The sequence below is a fragment of the Eleutherodactylus coqui genome, chromosome 6 (genome assembly GCF_035609145.1).
Source record: "Eleutherodactylus coqui strain aEleCoq1 chromosome 6, aEleCoq1.hap1, whole genome shotgun sequence".
NCBI classification, from domain to species: Eukaryota; Metazoa; Chordata; class Amphibia; order Anura; family Eleutherodactylidae; genus Eleutherodactylus; species Eleutherodactylus coqui.
The window spans coordinates 115969555-115994421 of NC_089842.1; the positions used below are offsets into that span (position 1 = coordinate 115969555).

Consider the following 24867-nt stretch of genomic DNA (forward strand, 5'->3'; position numbering starts at 1 on the left):
AGACGGTCACAGGTAGCCCTAAGAAGGACCGTTGGGGTTCTTGTAGACAAGATTCTACACTACCACTGTCCCTGTCTCACCAGTACTGCCCCCATACTCTGTGTAATTGACTGCAGACTGAGAATGCTATAGCTGTAATAGCCTGCAGAGCCCGAGATGAAAAAAAAACATTTGGTGCAAAACTGCTCTCAGCAGCCACAACAGTAATGCACACTGTCAGATGTGGCCCTAAGAAAGACCTTTGGGGTTCTTGAAGACACAAAACACTCTCCCCATAGCACCAGCAGCACCCTCCCTAATCTCTGCCAGCGTGTGTCTGAGGTGAGGCGTGGGTGGGACCGCTTTAAGTACTCGGCGGTCACTTGATCTCACCAGCCACTCACTGCAGGGGGGGTGGGATAGGGCTGGAACGTCACAGGAGGAAGTTGTAATGCCTTCCCTGCATGTCTATTGGCCAGAAAATGGCGCTAAACATGCAGGGAAGGAAATGGAATTGTCTCGAGTACCGCGTGGTGCTCGTCTCGAGTAACGAGAATCTCGAACACCCTAATACTCGAACGAGCATCAAGCTCAGACGAGTATGCTTGTTCATCTCTAATGCTAATCAAAAGAAACAGGCATATAGATTTCTGAACTCTACCTTAGGGCTTATTCCCACGAGCATATATTGGCGGGGCCTTTCATGGCCGGCCAATATACGCTACCATCTGATGCATTGGATTCCAATGCATCAGATTACACAGGCGTATTCCTGTGGCGTAAAAGCTCCCGGATGGCCAATATAATATATTCCCAACACATATTCAATATTATTTTACAGCAAGAGGGCTCTGTTCCTAAAAACATCATAGAGCTGTAAATTTCTCACTACAGACCTCTTTACCCTTTGTCTTACTACACATAACAGCAACACACACTCCAGTTCCACTGCATGCTCAGTGATTGGCCACAAATTTAAAAGCCACCATCTTTCAAGATTCAGCGGTGAATGGGATAGATGGTCTCCCGGCTGTAAAAGCTCAGTTCTCAAACTGTGCATTTTTATCAAGTTAAATTAAACTGTCATAATAATTAGAGATGAGCGAACGTACTCGGATAGGCACTACTCGTCCGAGTAATGTGCTTTATCCGAGTACCTCTCCGCTCGTCCTGAAAGATTCGGGACGCGCTGCGGAGCGGGGAGCTGCAGGGGAGAGCGGGGAGGAACGGAGGGGAGATCTTTCTCTCCTTCTCTCCCGCCCGCTCTGCCCCGCTCCCCGCTGCGACTCACCTGTCAGCAGCGGAGCGCCCCGAATCTTTCAAGACGAGTACAGCGGTACTCGGATAAAGCACATTACTCGGACGAGTAGTGCTTATCCGAGTACGTTCGCTCATCTCTAATAATAATCTTATTTATAATCATAAATGTGGGATAATCATCCAAGTAATATGTTAGTAGCATTCCCATAGACCTGAATGGGGGTTCAATGTATTACAGCTCTATCCAAGTCTGTGAGAGGGCCCAGCACTTGGACTCCTACCAATGTAATTCTTTGAACTATTCAATGTTTTATTTCACTGAACACATACTCTGAAATCACAAGGTGTGTAGAGCGCCTGTGAACTACAAATAGAATTAACAAAGTATTTGCCCAGTTTGTCTCCGATCACACATCAGTCAGAAACCACTTGATATACCATGAATGACTGGAGTCATAAGATCCAATACATTCCCCTAAATGGTTTAGAAGAGATAATTTGCAGGATTTCTTCACAGCGCACAAACCAGTGACAATGTCCTACACCTTCCTTAAGAATTACAACACGCAGTATTTGAGAAAATTTCATTTCCCTTCCCCGCATATGTAGCACCATTTTTTAGCCAATAAACATGGTGGAAGGCATTACCACTTTCTGCTGTGACGTGCCAGCCTTGTGCACGTCTACAGCAGTGAGAGGCTGGGCCTATCAAGTGACCGCCGAGTACTTATACTGGTGCCGCCCGCGGCTCGCCTCAGATGCATGCTAGCTGAGGTTAGGGAAAGAGCTGAGGCTGAGATATGGAAATTGCTAGTGTAGGGTGCGGTTAGGCAGGGATCCTGACATCAAGAACCCAACAGTCCTTCTTAGGGATACTCCTCATTGTGTGCATTACTTTTGTGGCTGACTGGGAGCGATAGCGCACCAATTTTTATTTTCAAGCATCTAGGCCTGTACAGAGCATTTCACATCTACCATTCTCTGTGTGCAGTCCATTAGGCAGAGTTCTCATCGCTAAACAGTACGCTAAACAGTTTTTTCTGGGGCACTGCAGAGCATTTCACATCTTCCATTCTCTGTGTTGGGTGAAGTAGCCGCAGTAATCAGCACTATCCACTGGGTTAATAGTTCTCTGCCCCTGTGCAGAGCATTTCACAATACACTGTGCTTGTATTTGGTGAAGTAGCCGCATTTAGCTGCACTATCCACTGGGTTAATAGACAGGCACATTGCTAAATTAATCAGCCTGGAGATGCTGTCGTACAGGCTTGTGGAAACGGAGGCTTTCAAAAACATGATGGCTGCGGCGGTCCTGCGCTACTTGGTCCCCAGTCGCCACTATTTTTCCCAGTGCACCATCCCCGCCTTACACCAGCACGTCTCCCACAACATAAACCGTGCCCTCACCAATTCAGCTACTGGGAAGGTCCACTTAACAACGGACATGTGGACAAGTACTGCTGGAAAGGGCCACTATATCTCCCTGTCAGCATATTGGGTGAACTTGGTGGAGGCTGGGACCGAGTCAGAGCCTGGAACTGCTCACGTGTTACCCACACCAAGGATAGCGGGTCCTACCTAGGTGATGGTTTCTGCGCAAATTATGCCACCTCCTCCAAACCCTCCCATCCGCCTCTTCCACCACCTCCACCACTCAATTAAGAAGTGTGAGCATGTCGCCAGCAGTCGGTAGCGTGCGGCACGGCAGCACAGCGGTGTGCAAGTGCCAGCAAGCCGTGCTGAAACTAATCAGCTTAGGTTGACATGTTGGCCAGGCTTTACTAGCAGTATAGAGCAATTGTGGAATAGCAGCTGCAATATGGCCGGCGGAGTGGTAGTCAGCCGCCACAATTCTTCACAGAGGAGTGGGCATAGATGGCAGACATCTGTCAGGTCCTCGGAAACTTTGAGGAGTCTACCCAAATGGTGACTGGCGATGCGGCCATAATTAGCGTTACCATCCCGCTGCTTTGCCTGCTGAGAAGTTCGCTGCTAAGCATAAAGGCTAAAACTTTGTGGTTAGAACAGGAGACGGGGGATAACAGTATGTCACTTGATAGCCAAGCCACCCTCCTGTCTATATCTCAGCGCGTTTTGGAGGGGGAAAGAGACTGCTGGCCACACTGCAGAGAGTACCCATGCTGCTTCCCCCTCATCTGTTCAGCGTGTATGGGCTGAAGAGGAGGATCATGAAAGTCATCCTCCTAGTGAGGACAGCAATGTGTTGCGTACTGGGACTCTGGCACACATGTCTGATTTCATGTTTGGCTGCCTTTCCCGTGACCCTCACGTTAGACGCATTCTAGCCAACACAAATTACTGGGTGTACACCCTTTTCGACCCACAGTATAAGGAGATCCTTTCCACTATCATTCCCGAAGAGGAAAGGGGTACGAGAGTGATGCAATACCAAAGGACCCTGGTGGAAAAAGTGATGCTGAAGTTCCCATCTGACAGCACTAGTAGTAGAAGACGCAGTTCAGAGGGCCAACTAGAAGGGGAGGCATGGGGATCAGGAAGCATGTCTAGCGCAAGCAGGGGAACACTCTCCAAGGCCTTTGCCAGCTTTATGGCTCCCCAGCAAGACTGTGTCACCACTCCCTCGTCAAGACTGAGTCAGAGGGAGCACTGTAAAAAGATGGTGAGGGAGTACATAGCCGATCATACCACTGTCCTCTGTAATGCCTCTGCTCCATACAAATATTGGGTGTCAAAGCTGGACACGTGGCACGAACTTGCGCTGTAAGCCCTGGAGGTGCTGGCCTGCCCTGCCGCTAGTGTCTTGTCAGAGAGGGTGTTTAGTGCAGCTGGGGGAATCATCACGGCCAAGCGTACCCGCCTGTCAATTGACAGTGCCGACATGCTTACATTCAAAAAGATGAACAAGGGCTGGATTTTCCAAGACTTCTCCTCTCCACCGGTGGAAAGCAACGGATTCTAAAGATTCTTTTCGATGCAACAGGAGAAATATGCATCCTCTTTCTAACCCCAAAAAAGGTGAGAAGTAGCTTGGTCTAACCCTTTCGGTTCTTACTCTCCTCCTAAAACAATGTCCTTACGCTGAACTGCCAATCTTTCTGCAGGCCAAAAGGCTCTGTTAAAATCAATTTGTTCGGTAGGCTGCCTCCTGGCTCTGTTACAAATAAAGCAACAACAACATCTATATTTAAAAAATGTTTGTGGTTTTTAACTGCCCTCGGGGTTAAAGGGGTTGTCCCGAGGCAGCAAGTGGGTCTATACACTTCTGCATGGCCATAATAATGCACTTTGTAATGTACATTGTGCATTAATTATGAGCCATACAGAAGTTATAAAAAGTTTTATACTTACCTGCTCCGTTGCTGGCGTCCTCGTCTCCATGGTGCCGACTAATTTTCGCCCTCCGATGGCCAAATTAGCCGCGCTTGCGCAGTCCGGGTCTTCTCCTCTTCTCTATGGGGCTCCGTGTAGCTCCGTGTAGCTCCGCCCCGTCACGTGCCGATTCCAGCCAATCAGGAGGCTGGAATCGGCAATGGACCGCACAGAAGCCCTGCGGTCCATGAAGACAGAGGATCCCGGCGGCCATCTTCAGCAGGTGAGTATGAAGACGCCGGACCGCCGGGATTCAGGTAAGCGCTGTGCGGGTGGGTTTTTTAACCCCTGCATCGGGGTTGTCTCGCGCCGAACGGGGGGGGGGGTTAAAAAAAAAAAAAACCCGTTTCGGCGCGGGACATCTCCTTTAAGCAATTTTTCAAGGGTGCACTTGTACTCTTGGTACACCAATTTTTCAGGCATTTGTCTATAGTCTTGGCAAACTAATTTTTCCGACCTTTGCTTATACTCTTGGTAAACAAATTTTTTCAGGTGTTCACCTATACTCTTGGTACACCAATGTTTCAGGGGTTCACCTATACTCTTGGTACACAAATACTTCAGGGGTTCGCCCATAATATTGCTAGAGAAAGGTTTAAGGGTTTCGCTTATCCTCTTGCTACAGAAATGTTTCAGGGGTTCGCCTATACACTTGCTACAGAAAGGTTTGAGGGGTTCGCTTATACTCTTGCTACAGAAAGATTTCAGGGGTTCGCCTATACACTTGCTACGGAAAGTTTTCTGGGGTCCGCCTATACATGTGCCACAGAAATGTTCTTCCGGTGTTCGTCTATACTCTTGCTACAGAAATGTTTTAGGGGTTTGCCTACATTGTTGCTTCAGAAATGTTTCAGGGGTCCACCTATACTCTTGCTACAGAAAGGTTTGAGGGGTTCACCTATACTCTTGCTTCATAAATCTTTCAGGGGTCCACCTATACACTTGCTACAGAAAGGTTTTAGGGGTCCGCCTCTACTGTTGCTACAGAAATGTCCTGCCGGGGTTCGCCTATACTATTGCTACAGAAATGTTTTAGGGTTTCGCGTATACTCTGGCTACAGAAATGTTTCAGTGATCCGCCTATACTCTTGCTAAAAGAAGGTTTGATGTGTTTGCCTACACTGTGGGTGTGTTGTTAAGCTATCTGACACATGCACAGAATGAATTGGGCAGAAGTGTGGGCAGAGGCTGAGGTCCTGGGCGGGGTGAAACTATGCCATGTTTGGGCACTCTCTTTTTCTTCATATTTAATACTGTTCCTGGGTTTCATGGGCTCGTCTGTGCTATGGATGCACAAAGGTTTCCCGCTATCTCTCACAAATACACTGAATGACTTGGGTAGGGCGCAGAAGGCTTTCCCTTTGCGGTGTTCAGCTATCTGACGCATACAAAGAATGAGTTGGGCAGAAATGTGGGCAGAGGCCAAAGTCCTGGGCGGGGTGAAACTCTGCCATGTTTAGGCACTCTGATTTCTTCATATTTAATAATGTCCCTGGGTTTCAGGGGCTCTACTGTGCTGTGAGTGCACAAAGGTTTCCCAGCGCGGTGTTCAGCTATCTGTCACAAATACACTGTATGACTTGGGTAGGGTGCAGAGTGCAGACGGATTTCCCATTGCGTTGTTCAGCTATCTGACACATACACAGAATAAATTGTGTGGGGACACATGGTTTTCCCATTGCTATGCAACTAATGGCACCTTGGATCACACAAGGTGGAGGCTGGGACCGAGCCTAACCCTGGGCCCACTCACGTGCTTCCCACACAGAGGATTGCAGGTCCTACCTCGATCACAGTTTCTCTGACTTATTATGCCACCTCCTCCTCCTGCTTGGGCTCTGGGTATCAGCGCTAGGCAACATTTATTTGTTCCCGCGTTACCACAGATTTCTGAGACACTGGTTTAGACCAATCAAAAGAAGCGTAACTGAATTAATGAGACGTTCACAGCAGTACTAGCATTTGGGTCCGCTTTATGCCCATGATTGCTGAGGTTGTGGGCAGAGGCTGAGGTCTTGGTGGGGATGCAACTGCACCAGTTTTGGCCTGTAGAACTTCTTCGTGGTTCATCCAGTCTTTGGAGCGATGAAAGGAACCGTAACTGACGGCACATTGGGTCAACCAGGTGGAGGCTGGGACCGAGCCTGACCCGGGGCCCGCTCACATACTTCCCACACAGAGTATTGCGGGTCCTACCGTGGTCATGGTTTCTTATTATGCCACCTCCTCCTTGGGGTATGGGGATCAGCGCGTATTATCTCTCGTGCTACAAATTACCAGAGTTATACGAGATACTGGATTGGAGCGTTCACAGGAAGCATAACTGATTTAATGAGACTTTCACAGGGTCACTGTATGCCTGTGGTGGCTACTTTTGTGACACCTCCTGCTTCAAACCAATCTTTGGTGTTAGTATGCACTGCTACATTGTGTAGAAGTGCTGGCACCTGAGTCACCTTTATGCCCAACTTTGCAGATCCTGATAATTTTGTGATGGAGGTGGTACGTGATTGGAATTGTGATCAGACGTCAATTTATCATCAATTTTCATCAGCATTGTTGGCTATCGGCCACACTTTCATAGAGGGTCGCTGCCAGGCCCTGCCAACGCTCTGCAGTGTGTGTCTCATCCAAGACACACTTATAAATAGACATGAGGGTAGTGTGGCTATCAAGCGAGCGTGTTGCATGAGGACAGCTGAACACTGCGCAGGGAAAATTTTGCGAGCGCTGTTGACAGAGGCTCATGCGGGAGATTGGATAGCAATGCCAGCATGTAATCCAGGAGAAGAGGCAGTGGTGTCACCCTCTGGTGGTGATTGTCCTTCGCTGCACCTAGTATGGTGCTTTGCTAAGATATGCCTGCGCGTGTGCCTTGCTAATGATGGTCTGTCTCAACTAAATTGTTAGGGGGGTAACTGCCAGGCTTTTGCCCCCAATTTGGCTTAATACTGGGACCTGGTAGCCTCAGATGCACCCATGCATGCTGCCCCTGCCATTCCCTATCCGTTTCTGTGGTGTTTCCATGATTTTCTGATGTTTTCAGGTATTTCACACAACTTTCCCCATGTGGAGCATTGGTCAGATTGAAAAATGCTCGAGTCTCCCATTGACTTAAGTGGAGTTCGTTACTCGAAACGAGCTCTTGAGCATTACGAAAAGTTCCACTCGAGTAACGAGCACCCGAGCATTTTGGTACTCGCTCATCTCTAGTTATGATCTCCTCTTTCTCAATGACAAATTGTTAATTTATAAGTGTGTCTGCGATGAGGAGGAACCGGAGACACACACTGCAGAGGGTTGGCAGGGCCAGGCACCGACCCTCTTTAAAAGTGTGGGCGATAGCCCATAATGCTAATGAGAATTGATGATAAATTGACGTACGATCATCATTCCAATCCCCTGCCACCTTCGTCACAAAATTGTCAGGAGCCGCAAACGTGGGCATAAAGAGGACTCAGGTGCCAGCACTTCTACACATCTCCACAATGCAGCAGCACATACTAACACAAAAGTTTGGTTTGAAGCATGAGGTGTAGCAAAAGTAGCCACCTCAGGTATACATTGACCCTGTGAAAGTCTCTCACTTTCTCTGAATTGATTTTAACAGAGCCTTTTGGCCCACAGAAAATTTGGCGGTTCAGCTTGATGACATGCTGTTTGAGAAGGAGGAGTAATATCCGAGAGGGATAGACCAAGCTACGTCCCCCCACCTTTTTTGGGGTGATAGAGGATGCATATTTCTCCTGTTGCAGCTAAAAGAATCTTTAGGATCCGCTGCTTTCCACCGGCAGAGAAAAGAGGTCTGCGGAAATCCGGCCTTTATTCATCTTTATGAGTGTAAGCATGTCAGCGCTGGCAGTTGACAGGCGGGTACGCTTATCCGTGATGAACCCACCAGCTACACTAAACACCCTCTCTGTCAAGACACTAGCGGCAGGGCAGCCCAGCTCCTCCAGGGCATACAGCGCAAGTTTGTGCCACGTGTCTAGCTTTGACACCCAATAGTTGTATGGAGCAGAGGCATCACAGAGGACAGTGGTACGATCGGCTATGTAATCCCTCACTATCTTTTTACAGTGCTCCCTCCGACTCAGGCTTGACTGGGTAGTGGTGACAGTCTGGCTGGGAAGCTGTAAAACTGGCAAAGGCCTTGGAGAGTGTTCCCCTGCCTGCGCTGGACATGCTGCCTGATCCCCGCACCTCCTCTGCTAGTTGGCCCTCTGAACTGCATCTTCTGCAGCTAGCGCTGTCAGATGGGAACTTTAGCATCACTTTTTCCACCAGTGCCCTGTGGTATTGCATCACCCCCGTACTCCTTTCCTCTTCGTGAATGAGAGTGGAAAGGTTCTCTTTATACCTTTGATCGAGAAGGTTGTACACCAAGTAATCCGTGTTGGCCAGAATGCGTTTAACGGGTCACGGGAAAGGTAGCCTAGCATGAAGTCAGCCATGTGTGCCAGGGTCCCAGTATGCAACACATCGCTGTCCTCACTAGGTGGATGACTTTCATGATCCTCCTCCACTACAGCTTATATACACTGAACAGATGAGAGGCAAGCAGCATGGGTACCCTCTGCAGTGTGGCCAGCAGCCTCTTCCCCCTCCCCCTCCTCCTCTTCCTCTTCCTCTTCCTCCTCCTCCTCCCCCACCTCCACCTCCTCCAAAACGCACTGAGATATAGACGTGAGGGTGGCTTGGCTATCATGCGACATACTGTCATCCCCCATCTCCTGTTCTAAGCGCAAAGCGTCGGCCTTTATGCTTAGCAGTGAACTTCTCAGCAGGCAAAGCAGCGGGATGGTAACGCTAATGATGGCTGCCTCGCCGCTCACCATTTGGGTAGACTCCTCAAAGTTTCCGAGGACCCGGCAGATGTCGGCCATCCAAGCCCACTCTGTAAAAAACTGCAGAGGCTGACTACCACTTCGCCGCCCATGTTGCAGCTGGTATTCCACAATTGCTCTACGCTTCTCGTACAGCCTGGCCAACATGTGCAGTGTAGAATTCCAGTGCGTGGGCATGTCGCACAGCAGTCGGTGCTCTGGAAGCTGAAACCGATGTGGCAGTGTCCTGAGGGTGGCAGCATCCGTGGTGGAGTTGCGGAAATGTGTGCAGACGCGACGTAACTTGCTGAGCAGGACAGACAAGTAGGGGTAGTTTTCAGAAACCGCTGAACCTCCAAATTGAAGACGTGGGCCAGGCATGGCACGTGTGTGAGACTGCCAAGCTGCAGAGCCGCCACCAGGTTACGGCCATTGTCACAAACGACCATGCCCAATTGGAGGCTCAGCGGCGAAAGCCAGAGGTCGGTCTGCTCTGTCAGACCCTGTAACAGCTCAGGGGCCATGTGCCACTTGTCAACCTAAGCTGATTAGTTTCAGCACAGCTTGCTGGTGCTTGCCCACCGCTGTGCTGCCGCGCGCTACTGACTACTGACGACGTGGTCACACTTCTTAATTGAGAGGTGGAGGTGGAGGAGGAGGGGAGGGGGTTTTGGAGGAGGTGGCATAATACGCCACAGATACCAGCACCTAGGTAGGAGCTTTCTTGGTGTGGGTAGCACGTGAGCAGTCCCAGGCTCTGATTCGGTCCCAGCCTCTACCAAGTTCACCCAATGTGCTGTTAGGGAGATATAGTGGCCCTGCCCGCCAGTACTTGTCCACGTGTCTGTTATTAAGTGAACCTTCCCAGTAACTGCATTGGCGAGGGCACGGTTAATGTTGCGGGAGACGTGCTGGTGTAGGGTGTTGCGGCTCACCGGGAAAAATAGTGGCGACTGAGGACCGAGTAGCGCGGGACCGCCACAGCCATCATGTTTTGGAAAGCCTTCGTTTCAATAAGCCTCTACTGCAGCATCTCCAGGCTGATTAATTTGGCAATGTGCACGTTTAAAGCTTGCACATGTGGGTGGCGGCGTATTTCTGCTTTCGCTCCAACGTTTGTGTTAGGGACAGCTGAACGCTGCACTGGGAGACATTGCTGGACAGAGTGGAGGACCGTGGAGGTGAGTGAATGGGTTTAGGCCGGGGGGCGCTTGTGCGTACGTCCTGAGAGGGGGATTCGATCTGTGGCACAGGTTGTGGCACAGGGGAAGAGGCAGTGGTGTGACCCGGAGGCGGTGAATGACCTTCGTCCCACCTTGTGGGCTGCTTGGCCATCATATGCCTGTGCATGCTAGTGGATTTATTGCCCTATGCGTTGTAGATGCTATCAATGAGGCTGTTAGTATATTCCCTATCATTCAGCCCTGTATATGCCTGTTTTTTGGCTGTCATGTATGTGTACTAGTTTGCCCTTAGTGCAGGTAAGGGCATTCGGCCTCCCAAACCTTCTGCACATGTGCGGAGCGCCTACTGAGCACTGCACATGCTCAAGAACCAATCTCCATTTTGTTGAAGCCTTTCCCCCTACCTTTTGGGGCTTGATTAATTTTCTGCACTTGTGCAGTATGTGGGAGGCGATGTTACACACACTGGAAGCCTCTGACATAGGACACATGCACAGGTTTGTTAATGATTTTTACACCAGCTGTTTAATGTTATGTTTTTAATTGCTCTCTATAAATGTGAATGTTTTTCTGGGTCAGACATGCTTGAAAAAGATCTTGCTGATCGAAACGGTGCATCTGCTGTTACTCTGGAGGAATAAAAGTCTCTGGTTTTATTTGCATCATATTCTGCTGCCTTTTGGTATTTCTTCACTTGCAAACGTGCTGGTAGCAGCAACCCGGAGGGCATCTGTCAAACAGGAACATACTTGAGTCCCTTTTCACTACTGCAGAACACCAAGCACTCTTCTGAAGTGTAAGGGAGGGGTGAGGAGCTGTCAGACGCAAAGGGAACCAGACTGAACAATCTCCTCTTGCCAGCAGACCCAGGAGCTCTCTGCACTCCTGTGCTGCAGTGAGAAGGAGCAACACAGACCAACTTAAGAGCCTCTGGTCCATACAGGCTGAACACCAACACACAGAAGAGGACTGCAACTTCTCTTGGAAAGGACTATGCTCCATCACAGTGAGTAGATACCCCAAGACAGGTTCCCCAGAGACTCTTCCATATATCCACCCATAAATAACCATACAGAGCCATAAAGTCTCACTGTGTCTGTACAAACTTACTACATCAGCACATATTTCTCCCCAATGATAGGTGGTGGCCCACAAATCTGAAAGTCAAATTTAATTACCTAAGGGGGCGGAGCCTGACCGCAGAGAGTGATGGCCGCATGAAGTGAGCGCTTTGTCACACCAGCACTGCTTCAGGCACTACTCAGTGGCTATATTCCCCCAAAATGAGGAAGGCGAAGCGGAACACCAGGGGTCTCCCCGGGCGGCTCGGGGACAGTCAGAGCTGCAGAGGTTTTTAAAAAAAATGGAGCTCTCAGTCACCCTACGCGGTGGGCAAGAGGGCGCCGGCTCCGGAGACTGCAGCAGCTCCTGCAACAGAGCAGGAGGAGAAGATCTTGTCCGATGGGGAGGAAGGCGAGCAGCTCTCAAGGAGCTTTAGGAGAGAGCTTCTATCTAAGACTATGTACCTTGTGTTAGCCGACCTGGCAGAGATAGGAGGAGGAGCTGAAAAACATGAGGAGACAAGTGGAAGACCTAGAGGGAACATCAGTTATCATCACCACACATGCCCTGGAAATGGGTAAAATAAGGAGCAACATTCCCACCTGACCAAAGCAATCCTCATGCAAGAGGATCTTGAGAATCAAAACCGCCGCAACAATATACGTATCAAGGGACTACCAGAGTCCTGGGCGGCAGATACTCTCAATAAGGTGGTAATGGAGATTTTTTCTAACCTGGTGGGGGAGGAGAAAGCGGTGTCAATCTCTATAGAGCGGGCTCACAGAGCACTGAGATCTCAATCGACTTCATTTGACCCGCCTAGAGATATTATCTGTAAACTACTTGCTTTCCCCGATGCTGTGGCAATACTGAGCACGTCCAGAAACTGCAGAGACCTCCAATATGCAGGGTCAGCGATTCAACTTTCCCAGGACCTGGCACCTACAACATTAGCCAAGCGCAGAATGCTAAACCCATTACTGGACACTCTAAAATCAAAAAACATCAAGTACGCATGGCTTTTTCCATTCGGGTTAGAAATAACTCACAAAGGGAGAAGGTTAAATATACATGCACAGAAGGATCTACAGGACGTCTGGCAGCTTCTGGAGCTAGACCCCATTGCTCTCCCTAACTGGCTTCCACTACCAGAGCTCCCAGCTCTTCCACATCTTCCTGCTCCTGAGAATTGGCACATAGTGAACCACTCCAAGTTGCACAGAAACAAGCAGAAGAAGAGAGAGAGGTTCCCAAGTGGCGATGTTACAGTACTAGTGGGATGCACAGGTACGCATGGCGCGGGGCTCCCTGACTTTCACCCACGCCAATGTCCCTTCCTGGAGATAGCCCTGAAGGTGGACACATCCAGGCCGTCAACTTTAACCCTACGCTGCCTAGTGGCAGGACAGGAAGGAACCGCCGGACCTATGCAGGTGCCTACTCACTAGTACTTACAGGCTAGGCAGATGAAATAACCAACACAAAAGGAAACCACAGCAGACAGGCAGAGCTAGATCGGAACAGGGTAGCTTCCACTGGAGCAGGACTGAGGTCAAACACTCAGAGGATGGAACCAATAACTGGCAACTGCTATCAGCAGTTGCCAGACTATATTGAGGAGTCTCAGCCCCTGGGGTGGAGACCAATCAAGCCGGCTGACTGGAGCTCCGAGCAGGCACACGCGCGTGCCACATGCCATGCCCACACACCGAAGCACGGCACCGCCGCTCGCTGACCCAAACGTGGGAGAAACATCATCCCAGAACGCTGCGGCAAACCTTGCTACTGCCACGCGGGGTCCCTGACCATCCTCATGGTAATAAGCAAAACATGAACTGGGCATAATCCAATTTTCAGGCTATGCTCTATGATTGGACTTTGAATTAATACAAAAGTCTCTCCCAATTTGGTTTGAACCCTCCTGGTTGCTTTTTGCCCACATTCTCAGCCTAAGTCATCCACAGTGTATTTAACCCCTTAACGACCAATGACGTACCGGTACGTCATGGAGCGGCAGGGTATGTATGAAGAGAGGTTGCGTGGCTACCTCTCTTCATACAGTGCGGGCGTCAGCTGTTTATAACAGCTGACACCCGCGGGCAATAGCCGCGAGCGGCCGCGCGGCCGATCGCGCCTATTAACCATTTAAATGCCGCGGTCAATTCTGACAACGGCATTTAAATCCCCTGAACTATGTTCGGGGGTCCCGCACGGCGAGATCGGGGGAGCCGTGCGGGTGTCATGGCAGCCGGGGGCCTAATGAAAGGCCCCAGGGCTGCCTTAACAGACTGCCTATGAAGCCATCCCCGTGGGGCGGCTTGATAGACTGCCTGTCAAAAAGCAGTATGACGTAATGCTATAGCATTACGTCATACTGCAGGAGCGATCAAAGCATTGCATCTTAAAGTCCCCCAGGCATATTACCAAAGGAGGCCTGAGTTCTCCTGTGGGGCCGATTCAGCCAATCAGCTGGCTGGAATCGGCACCACGTGACACAGCGGCGTGCCCGCGCATTGCCGTGCACAGGATTGTGCTGCCTGAGTTCTCCTGTGCGGCCGATTCAGCCAACAGCGGCGTGCCCGCGCATTGCCGTGCACAGGATTGTGCTTTGCCCGCGCTTTCACGTGCTCAGTGCCTTGCCATGCACTCGTGTGCACACAGGATTGTGCCTTGCCCGCGGTTTACATGCCACTCGTGTGTGGCACAGACAGTTATTGATTTGGCAGGTATTTTTTGTGCTTTTTGGCAGGTATTTTTTGTGCTTTTTGGCAGGTATTTTTTGTGCTTTTTGGCAGGTATTTTTTGTGCTTTTTGGCAGGTATTTTTTGTGCTTTTGCCAAAGGTGATTATTTATTTTGCGCAAGTGGATTTGCCAGCGGAAGTTTTACATCTTTTGCGCAAGTGGATTTGCCAGCGGAAGTTTTACATCTTTTGCGCAAGTGGATTTGCCAGCGGAAGTTTTACACAGGACTACTAAAAGCCAAGGTAAGCTGCTGCATCTGCTCATTTAATTGCGCTCTTACTTCCCCTGCGCGCATTGGCGGAGAGGCGGCCAATTCTGCATGCCGCTGCATTGTCCACGAGCGCGATCCCCAGCATGCCGCTGCATTGTCTCCGCGATCCCCAGCATGCCGCTGCATGCATTGTCGCCGCTGCATTGTCCACGAGCGCGATCCCCAGCATGCCGCTGCATTGTCGCCGCTGCATTGTCCACGAGCGCGATCCCCAGCATGCCGCTGCATTGTCACCGCTGCATTGTCCACGAGCGCGATCCCCAGCATGCCGCTGCATTGTCGCTGCGATCCCCAGCATGCCGCTGCATGCATGGTCGCCGCTGCATTGTCCACGAGCGCGATCCCCAGCATGCCGCTGCATTGTCTCCGCGATCCCCAGCATGCCGCTGCATGCGTTGTCGCCGCTGCATTGTCCACGAGCGCGATCCCCAGCATGCCGCTGCATTGCTACGTGTGGAGACGCGGTTACCTGAGATTTGTGCGCTGTGCGCTGCTACGTGTGGAGACAACACCCAAGATTTGTGCGCTACGTGTGGTGAGTACGTCACCTGAGATTTGCGCGACGCCACCTGACGCAACCTGTCTTTTTTTGCAGATTTGTGCGCCTTATTGCAAAATAACGTGTGGAGAGGATCCTGACGTTTGGACACGTTTCGAGAAGAATTTCGCTTCGCTCGGACACCACCTGACATCACTCAGCGAGGTAAGCTGCTGCATCTGCCCAAATTTTGATCGCGTGCATCTGCTGATATGCGCATATTTGGCGCATATTTGCAGGTGTTCGCTTGCATCTGCTGATATGCGCATATTTGGCGCATATTTGCAGGTTTTCGCTTGCATCTGCTGATATGCGCATATTTGGCGCATATTTGCAGGTGTTCGCTTGCATCTGCTGATATGCGCATATTTGGCGCATATTTGCAGGTGTTCGCTTGCATCTGCTGATATGCGCATATTTGCCGGTTTTCTCCTGCATCACCAGATATGTGCATTTTTGCTTGCATGTGGTGATATGCTCTCCGTTTTCCACAGGACGACTCGTGTGGAGAGGAACCTGACATTTGGCTGCGGTTTGTACAACGTACGGAACCGGAGATTGCCGTTTTAGGTGCTGATCTCACATTTGACCCCCGCCTTTTGGAGAGGACGACTCTTCTGGAGAGGAATTTCGCTTCGCTAGGACATCACGTGACGTCACTCGGCGAGGTAAGCTGCTGCATCTGCCAAATTTTTCATTGCTTGCATATGCTCATGTGTACATGCATGCGTGCCTGTATGCGTACATGCCTGTATGCGTACATGCATGCATGCCTTATGCGTGCGTGCCTGCGTGTATGCGTACGTGCGTGCCTGTATGCCTATGTGCGTGCAGGCATGCCTTGTGCGTGCAGGCATGCCTTATGCGGGCGTGCATGCCTTATGCGTGCGTGCGTGCATGCCTTATGCGTGCGGGCGTGCGTGCCTTATGCGTGCGGGCGTGCGTGCCTTATGCGTGCGGGCGTGCGTGCCTTATGCGTGCGGGCGTGCGTGCCTTATGCGTGCGGGCGTGCGTGCGTGCCTTATGCGTACGGGCCTGCGTGCGTGCCTTATGCGTACGGGCCTGCATGCGCGCCTTATGCGTACGGGCACGCGTGCGCGCCTTATGCGTACGGGCACGCGTGCGCGCCTTATGCGTACGGGCACGCGTGCGCGCCTTATGCGTACGGGCACGCGTGCGCGCCTTATGCGTACGGGCACGCGTGCGCGCCTTATGCGTACGGGCACGCGTTATGCGTACGGGCACGCGTTATGCGTACGGGCACGCCTTATGCGTACGGGCACGCGTTATGCGTACACGCACGCGTTATGCGTACACGCACGCGTTATGCGTACACGCACGCCTGTATGCGTACACGCACGCATGCCTGTATGCGTACACGCACGCATGCCTGTATGCGTACACGCACGCATGCCTGTATGCGTACACGCACGCATGCCTGTATGCGTACACGCACGCATGCCTGTATGCGTACACGCACGCATGCCTGTATGCGTACACGCACGCATGCCTGTATGCGTACACGCATGCATGCTCACCCACTTACTCAGCCACCCCCTCTCTCTCTCTCTCTCACACACACACTTGCTGTGTTAAATTCGTCTTATTGGCCGAAAAAGACATAACATTAGATTTGAGCATTTAATTCCTTTTTTTAGCACACGTACAGGTTCCATCACAATACTGCACCTAATCTGCACTAACTGAACAAACCTTCGGAGAAACATACCAATTGTCCAAATACGATGTCTTTATCTATTAAAGTAGGAGTGAAGAAAAGCAGGGACAGTGCAATAACTATGAAAACCCATGGAATTAAGCCAATTGCAGGCAGGGTTAATTTTTTTTTTTCTTCCTCGTTATAGGTCAGCTGATACGTTTTGGTCAGAATACTGCACTGTGGTAACCGTTTCCGCTGCTCGCAACCACAGGAGTTGAATCACCAGAGAGCCAGAAGTTCCCAGATGTTGGCTCCGGAGGACGCTTAAAAGCTGGAAATGGCCCATCACCTGCTATGGAAATACATCATCAGGATCTGATGGAGCAGTACGATGAAGATTGTCAGGTTGCATGTGATGCTGCTCACTGTCCCTCGTTAGTCGGTTCACAGTTTATACACTAAGCTATTTATCCCCTTAGAGAACCAGGCTGTTTGCGCCTTAGTGACAGGCCGAAAATTTGGAACTTTACAAGTGTCACTTGACATATCATAAGTCCGTAAAGGTTTTGCATATCCAAGTGACTGACATTGTTTTCTTCCCCTTGTTGTACTTCTGTTAGGTAGTAAAAAAGGACTGTTAAAAGTTGTGTATATTTATTAAAATTGCTACTTTGCACAATTTTGAATTTTCATTTTTTCACATTGTCAAATGTCATATATAAAATAAGTGCAAACATTCTGTACAAATCTCTGCGAACATATAGATTTCCATCTGTACACTTTATTCTGGATGCACGGTTTAAAACTTTTGTACATTTATTTTTTCCATCTAGGAGACGTACAAATTTAACATTACTTTTCAGAATTTTGAGGAACACTTAGTTTTCCTACACCAATCCAAGTTTGCAAAGGCTGCTAGGTGTCATAATTAAGGATGAGCAGGAGTATACTCGCTAAGGCACTACTCGTTCAAGTAATGTGCTTTAGACGAGTATCTCCCTGCTCGTCCATAAAGATTCGGGGACCGCTGCGGCTGACAGGTGAGTCGCAGGGGAGATAGAGAGAGATCTCCCCTCCGTTCCTCCCCGCTCTCCCTCGCGGCGGCCCCCGAATCTTTAAGGACGAGCAGGGAGATACTCGTTTAAGGCACATTACTCGAACGAGTAGTACCTTAGCAAGTATACTCGCTCATCCTTAATTATGACACCTAGCAGCCTTTGTGACATAGACAAAAGGCCGCTGTGTTTATGGGTCTTTTCTGTTTAATGCATTGCAGTAAAATATTGCGCAGTTTTTCAGGATCCTCCGTCATAATTATTTTTTTTAAAAAGCGTATTAAAAACAAGGGAGTCACTGGGAAAAAACAGTTCATTAAAAGAAGGGTTTAAAGATTGCTGAACGACGAGGGTCTCTTCACTGTCTGCCAGCCTTCCCGTTCTCAAGGACTCAGATCTGCAGGAAATGACGAGAAATCAGCAGGTTAACAGTCACATCCCACCAGTATTACTGATTCCTAGATCCGCTCAACCCACTTACAATGACCACTACTCCCCCAACCAGGTCAGAAGAATTATGCATGCATCTATACATGCATCTATGCATCTATACATGCATCTATGCGTGCATACATGCATCTATGCGTGCATACATGCATCTGTGCGTGCATACATGCATCTGTGCGTGCATACATGCATCTGTGCGTGCATACATGCATCTGTGCGTGCATACATGCATCTGTGCGTGCATACATGCATCTGTGCTTCTATGCATGCATGTACGCGTGCATGTACACGCATGCGTGCATCTATACATAAATGCATGCATACGCACGTACGCATAAGGCATGTACGCACGCAGGCACGCGTGCGTGTACGCACGCAGGCACGCGTGCGTGTACGCACGCAGGCACACAGGCATGCACGCGTGTACGCATACAGGCATGCACGCGTGTACGCATACAGGCATGCACGCGTGTACGCATACAGGCATGCACGCGTGTACGCACACAGGCATGCATGCGTGTACGCACGCATAAGGCATACATGCACGCATGCCCGTACGCATAAGGCATGCACGCATGCCCGTACGCATAAGGCATGCACGCATGCCCGTACGCATAAGGCATGCACGCATGCCCGTACGCATAAGGCATGCACGCATGCCCGTACGCATAAGGCATGCACGCATGCCCGTACGCATAAGGCATGCACGCATGCCCGTACGCATAAGGCATGCACTCATGCCCGTACGCATAAGGCATGCACTCATGCCCGTACGCATAAGGCATGCACGCAGGCCCGTACGCATAAGGCATGCACGCAGGCCCGTACGCATAAGGCACGCACGCCCGTACGCATAAGGCACGCACGCCCGCACGCATAAGGCATGCACGCCCGCATATGGCATGCACGCACGCACGCATAAGGCATGCACGCCCGCATAAGGCATGCCTGCACGCACATAGGCATACAGGCATGCACGCCCGCATAAGGCATGCCTGCACGCACATAGGCATACAGGCACGCACGTACGCATACACGCAGGCACGCACGCATAAGGCATGCCTGCACGCACGCAGGCATACAGGCACGCACGTACGCAGGCACGCACGCATACAGGCATGCATGTACGCATAAGGCATGCATGCATGTACGCATACAGGCATGTACGCATACAGGCACGCATGCATGTACACATGAGCATATGCAAGCAATGAAAAATTTGGCAGATGCAGCAGCTTACCTCGCCGAGTGACGTCACGTGATGTCCTAGCGAAGCGAAATTCCTCTCCAGAAGAGTCGTCCTCTCCAAAAGGCGGGGGTCAAATGTGAGATCAGCACCTAAAACGGCAATCTCCGGTTCCGTACGTTGTACAAACCGCAGCCAAATGTCAGGTTCCTCTCCACACGAGTCGTCCTGTGGAAAACGGAGAGCATATCACCACATGCAAGCAAAAATGCACATATCTGGTGATGCAGGAGAAAACCGGCAAATATGCGCATATCAGCAGATGCAAGCGAACACCTGCAAATATGCGCCAAATATGCGCATATCAGCAGATGGAAGCGAACACCTGCAAATATGCGCCAAATATGCGCATATCAGCAGATGCAAGCGAAAACCTGCAAATATGCGCCAAATATGCGCATATCAGCAGATGCAAGCGAACACCTGCAAATATGCGCCAAATATGCGCATATCAGCAGATGCACGCGATCAAAATTTGGGCAGATGCAGCAGCTTACCTCGCTGAGTGATGTCAGGTGGTGTCCGAGCGAAGCGAAATTCTTCTCGAAACGTGTCCAAACGTCAGGATCCTCTCCACACGTTATTTTGCAATAAGGCGCACAAATCTGCAAAAAAAGACAGGTTGCGTCAGGTGGCGTCGCGCAAATCTCAGGTGACGTACTCACCACACGTAGCGCACAAATCTTGGGTGTTGTCTCCACACGTAGCAGCGCACAGCGCACAAATCTCAGGTAACCGCGTCTCCACACGTAGCAATGCAGCGGCATGCTGGGGATCGCGCTCGTGGACAATGCAGCGGCGACAATGCATGCAGCGGCATGCTGGGGATCGCGGAGACAATGCAGCGGCATGCTGGGGATCGCGCTCGTGGACAATGCAGCGGCGACCATGCATGCAGCGGCATGCTGGGGATCGCAGCGACAATGCAGCGGCATGCTGGGGATCGCGCTCGTGGACAATGCAGCGGTGACAATGCAGCGGCATGCTGGGGATCGCGCTCGTGGACAATGCAGCGGCGACAATGCAGCGGCATGCTGGGGATCGCGCTCGTGGACAATGCAGCGGCGACAATGCATGCAGCGGCATGCTGGGGATCGCGGAGACAATGCAGCGGCATGCTGGGGATCGCGCTCGTGGACAATGCAGCGGCATGCAGAATTGGCCGCCTCTCCGCCAATGCGCGCAGGGGAAGTAAGAGCGCAATTAAATGAGCAGATGCAGCAGCTTACCTTGGCTTTTAGTAGTCCTGTGTAAAACTTCCGCTGGCAAATCCACTTGCGCAAAAGATGTAAAACTTCCGCTGGCAAATCCACTTGCGCAAAAGATGTAAAACTTCCGCTGGCAAATCCACTTGCGCAAAATAAATAATCACCTTTGGCAAAAGCACAAAAAATACCTGCCAAAAAGCACAAAAAATACCTGCCAAAAAGCACAAAAAATACCTGCCAAAAAGCACAAAAAATACCTGCCAAATCAATAACTGTCTGTGCCACACACGAGTGGCATGTAAACCGCGGGCAAGGCACAATCCTGTGTGCACACGAGTGCATGGCAAGGCACTGAGCACGTGAAAGCGCGGGCAACGCACAATCCTGTGCACGGCAATGCGCGGGCACGCCGCTGTTGGCTGAATCGGCCGCACAGGAGAACTCAGGCAGCACAATCCTGTGCACGGCAATGCGCGGGCACGCCGCTGTGTCACGTGGTGCCGATTCCAGCCAGCTGATTGGCTGAATCGGCCCCACAGGAGAACTCAGGCCTCCTTTGGTAATATGCGTCCCCCAGGGGGACTTCAAAGTAATGTAAAAAAAAATCACTAAAGTTTTTTTTAATTGAAAAAAAAAAAAAGTTGTAAAAGTTTAAATCACCCCCCTTTTGCCATATCTATTATTAAAAAATCTAAATAAATTAAAAATATGTATTTGGTATCACCGCGTCCGTAAAAGTACGAACTATCAAAGCAGCTCATTATTTTTCCCGCATGGTGAACGTAGTCCGAAATAAAAAATAAAGAATGCCAGGAATGCACTTTTTTAGTTACCCTGTCTCCCAGAAAAACCGCAATAAAAAGCGATCAAAAAGTCGTATGTATTCCAAATTGGTACTATAGGAAACTACAGGACATTACGCAAAAAATGAGACCTTGCTCAACTACGTCGACGGAAAAATAAAAAAGTTATCGCGTGCACAAAATGACGGCAGAACATAATTGAAAAAAATTTTATGACTGAAAAAAAAAGAGTATAGTAAAAAAAAAAAACTATACAATTTTGGTATCGTAGTAATCGTATCGACCCGTAGAATAAAGTTGTCATGTCATTATTGTTGCCGTTTGTGCGCCGTAGAAACAAGACGTACTAAAAACCGGCGAAATATCTTTTTTTTTTTCATTTTACTCCACTTAGAATTTTTTAAAAGTCTTTCAGTACATTATATGATACTTTAAATAGCACAATTGAAAAATACAACTCGTCCCACAAAAAACAAGCCCTCATACAGTGACATCGATGGATAAATAAAGGAGTTACGATTATTTTAAAGGGGGGAGGAAAAAAACGAAAATGGAAAAAGAAAAAAGGCCGCGTCATTAAGGGGTTAAAGGACATTCCTATGGTCCTTCTCTCCATTTTTGATTAATGTTTACTCCTCTATCTTTGGCCTACCAAAATGTGTTCATTCAGAGAATTTTGTCTGCCTTATCATCTTAAGATAGTGTTTGTTTTTTTGTGCTACCCTAATCAGGCCAAGTTCGTTCTTCAACTAGATCGTTGTCTGCTTTCTCGCTCCACTTATGGTCTGGTTCAAAAAGATTGCTGAACCTTTCCGTAACTCTTTCAAAAGAGTAATTGTTTAATTTGCATTCTCAGTCAATCACTTCATTCTGTTAAATTCCTTTACTTTTTCTGTCCTTTTCTCTCACTCTTTTCTTTTCCCTACTCTCTCTCTTTCTCACTCCCCACCGTCATACCCTCCCCTATTCCAACCTCTACTTTCTCTCTCCGGAAGGGATTGATAGACTATCAGATGCTACGGGGTCTTTAACAGTAATACTTATCCCTACAGAAAGCTTATCGTATATACTGTACTTCCTCCCTAGTCCAGGTGAATTTTCCTGTCCATAGCCTGATCCCGCCAAGACCACTACAACCATGGAGAAGATACGATTCACGTCCATCAATGTCCGAGCTCTCAACACTCCGTTGAAAAGGTACAACATCTCTCAGTTAGTCAAAAAATATAAAACAAAAGTACTACTTTTGCAAGAAACACACCACAAGGGACAGTGTACACTTTTTTTCATAAGATATAAAAGTTTACATCTGTATGCTTTATTCTGGAAACACATTGGAAAAACTTTAGTTTTTTAACCATTTAGGAAATATACAAATTTAACATTAATTATTAACCCTTTCCAATCCACTGTCTGACACCTGAAGACATTATGATTTAAGGCTGTACAGCTCCGATGTTGGAAGACGTCCATCGGGGTTCTCTTACTGTATATTGCCAGCCTCTCTGCTGTTGGAGCCTATCCAACGTGTCACCTCATGCAGTACTGGCTTTAGCCAGCAGATAGCGCCGTTGTATAACAGCAGAAAAAGAGTAAGCCCCCTAGGAAAACCAGGATACAAATTGGATTGGAAAGGGTTAACATTTAGGGGCACATTTTGTTTCCCTACACCAAGCCAAGATTGCAAAAGGTCATAGGTATCAGAATGATAAATATCCCCACAAATTACCCTATTTAAAAAAAAATATGCATCTTAATTAGAGATGAGCGAACACCAAAATGTTCGGGTGTTCGTTATTCGGTACGAACTTCCCGCGATGTTCGAGGGTTCGTTTCGAACAACGAACCCCATTGAAGTCAATGGGCGACCAGAGCATTTTTGTATTTCGCCGATGCTCGCTAAGGTTTTCATGTGTGAAAATCTGGGCAATTCAAGAAAGTGATGGGAATGACACAGAAACGGATAGGGCAGGCGAGGGGCTACATGTTGGGCTGCATCTCAAGTTCCCAGGTCCCACTATTAAGCCACAATACCGGCAAGAGTGGGCCCCCCCCCTCCCAACAACTTTTACTTCTGAAAAGCCCTCATTAGCATGGCATACCTTTGCTAAGCACCACACTAGCTACAACAAAGCACAATCACTGCCTGGATGACACTCCGCTGCCACTTCTGGGTTACATGCTGACCAACCGCCCCCCCCCCTCCCCCCACAGCGCACACCAAAGTGTCCCTGCGCAGCCTTCAGCTGCCCTCATGCCACGCCACACTCATGTCTATTTAGAAGTGCGTCTGCCATGAGGAGGAACCGCAGGCACACACTGCAGAGGGTTGGCATGGCTAGGCAGCGACCCTCTTTAAAAGTGGCGGGGCGATAGCCCACAATGCTGTACAGAAGCAATGAGAAATAGAATCCTGTGCCACCGCCATCAGGAGCTGCACATGCAGGCATAGCAATGGGGAACCTATGTGCCACACACTATTCATTCTGTCAAGGTGTCTGCATGCCCCAGTCAGACTGGTAATATGTACCTTAACAGTAACCGCGTTGGTGGTAATGTGGTGGTGACTGCGGACCTAGTAGCACGGTTGTATTTTGTTGGTTTTCGGAATGCGGCCAGGATTAAGTGGGCCGTGGCGGGGGGATGGTGTGGGGGCTCTCTTGTTGTGTCGGTAAAGGTGAAATTCTTGGACTGCCACCAGACGAACCAATGCAAAGGCATTTGCCAAGAATGTTTTCCCTGTTGGAGGAGGAGGGGGATGTTTTTGAGGCACTACGTGTCCTCTCCACGTGTCCGTGGTTATATGCACCTTTACAGTAACCGCGTTGGTGGTAATGTGGTGGTGACTGCGGACCTAGTAGCACGGTTGTATTTTGTTGGTTTTCGGAATGCGGCCAGGATTAAGTGGACCGTGGCAGTAACCGCGTTGGTGAGGGCGCGTACAATGTTGCGGGAGACGTGGTCGTGCAGGGCTGGGACGGCACATCGGGAAAAGTAGTGGCGACTGGGAACTGAGTAGCGCGGGGCCGCCGCCTCCATGATACTTTTGAAGGACTCAGTTTCCACAACCCTATACGGCAGCATCTCAAGGCTGATGAATTTTGCTATGCGGACGGTTAACGTTTGAGCGTGCGGGTGCATGGCGGCGTACTTGCGCTTGCGCTCCAACAGTTGCGCAAGCGACGGCTGGACGGTGCGCTGAACTACACTGCTGGATTGGGCCGAGGACAGCGG

The 24867-nt window shown here is 49.7% G+C and overlaps 1 protein-coding gene across 1 annotated transcript; it reads right to left on the minus strand.

Annotated features, from left to right (window-relative positions):
* Positions 1-17865: 17865 nt before the first annotated feature.
* Positions 17866-21212, minus strand: LOC136632503 (uncharacterized). Its single transcript, XM_066607431.1, has 4 exons — positions 20852-21212; positions 20120-20227; positions 19617-19790; positions 17866-18326 (listed from the first exon to the last, which is right to left on the minus strand). The coding sequence occupies exons 1-4, from the start codon at positions 21170-21172 to the stop codon at positions 18321-18323; spliced, it is 609 nt and encodes a 202-aa protein (XP_066463528.1). The 5' UTR covers positions 21173-21212; the 3' UTR covers positions 17866-18320.
* Between the last annotated feature and the right edge of the window lie 3655 nt (positions 21213-24867).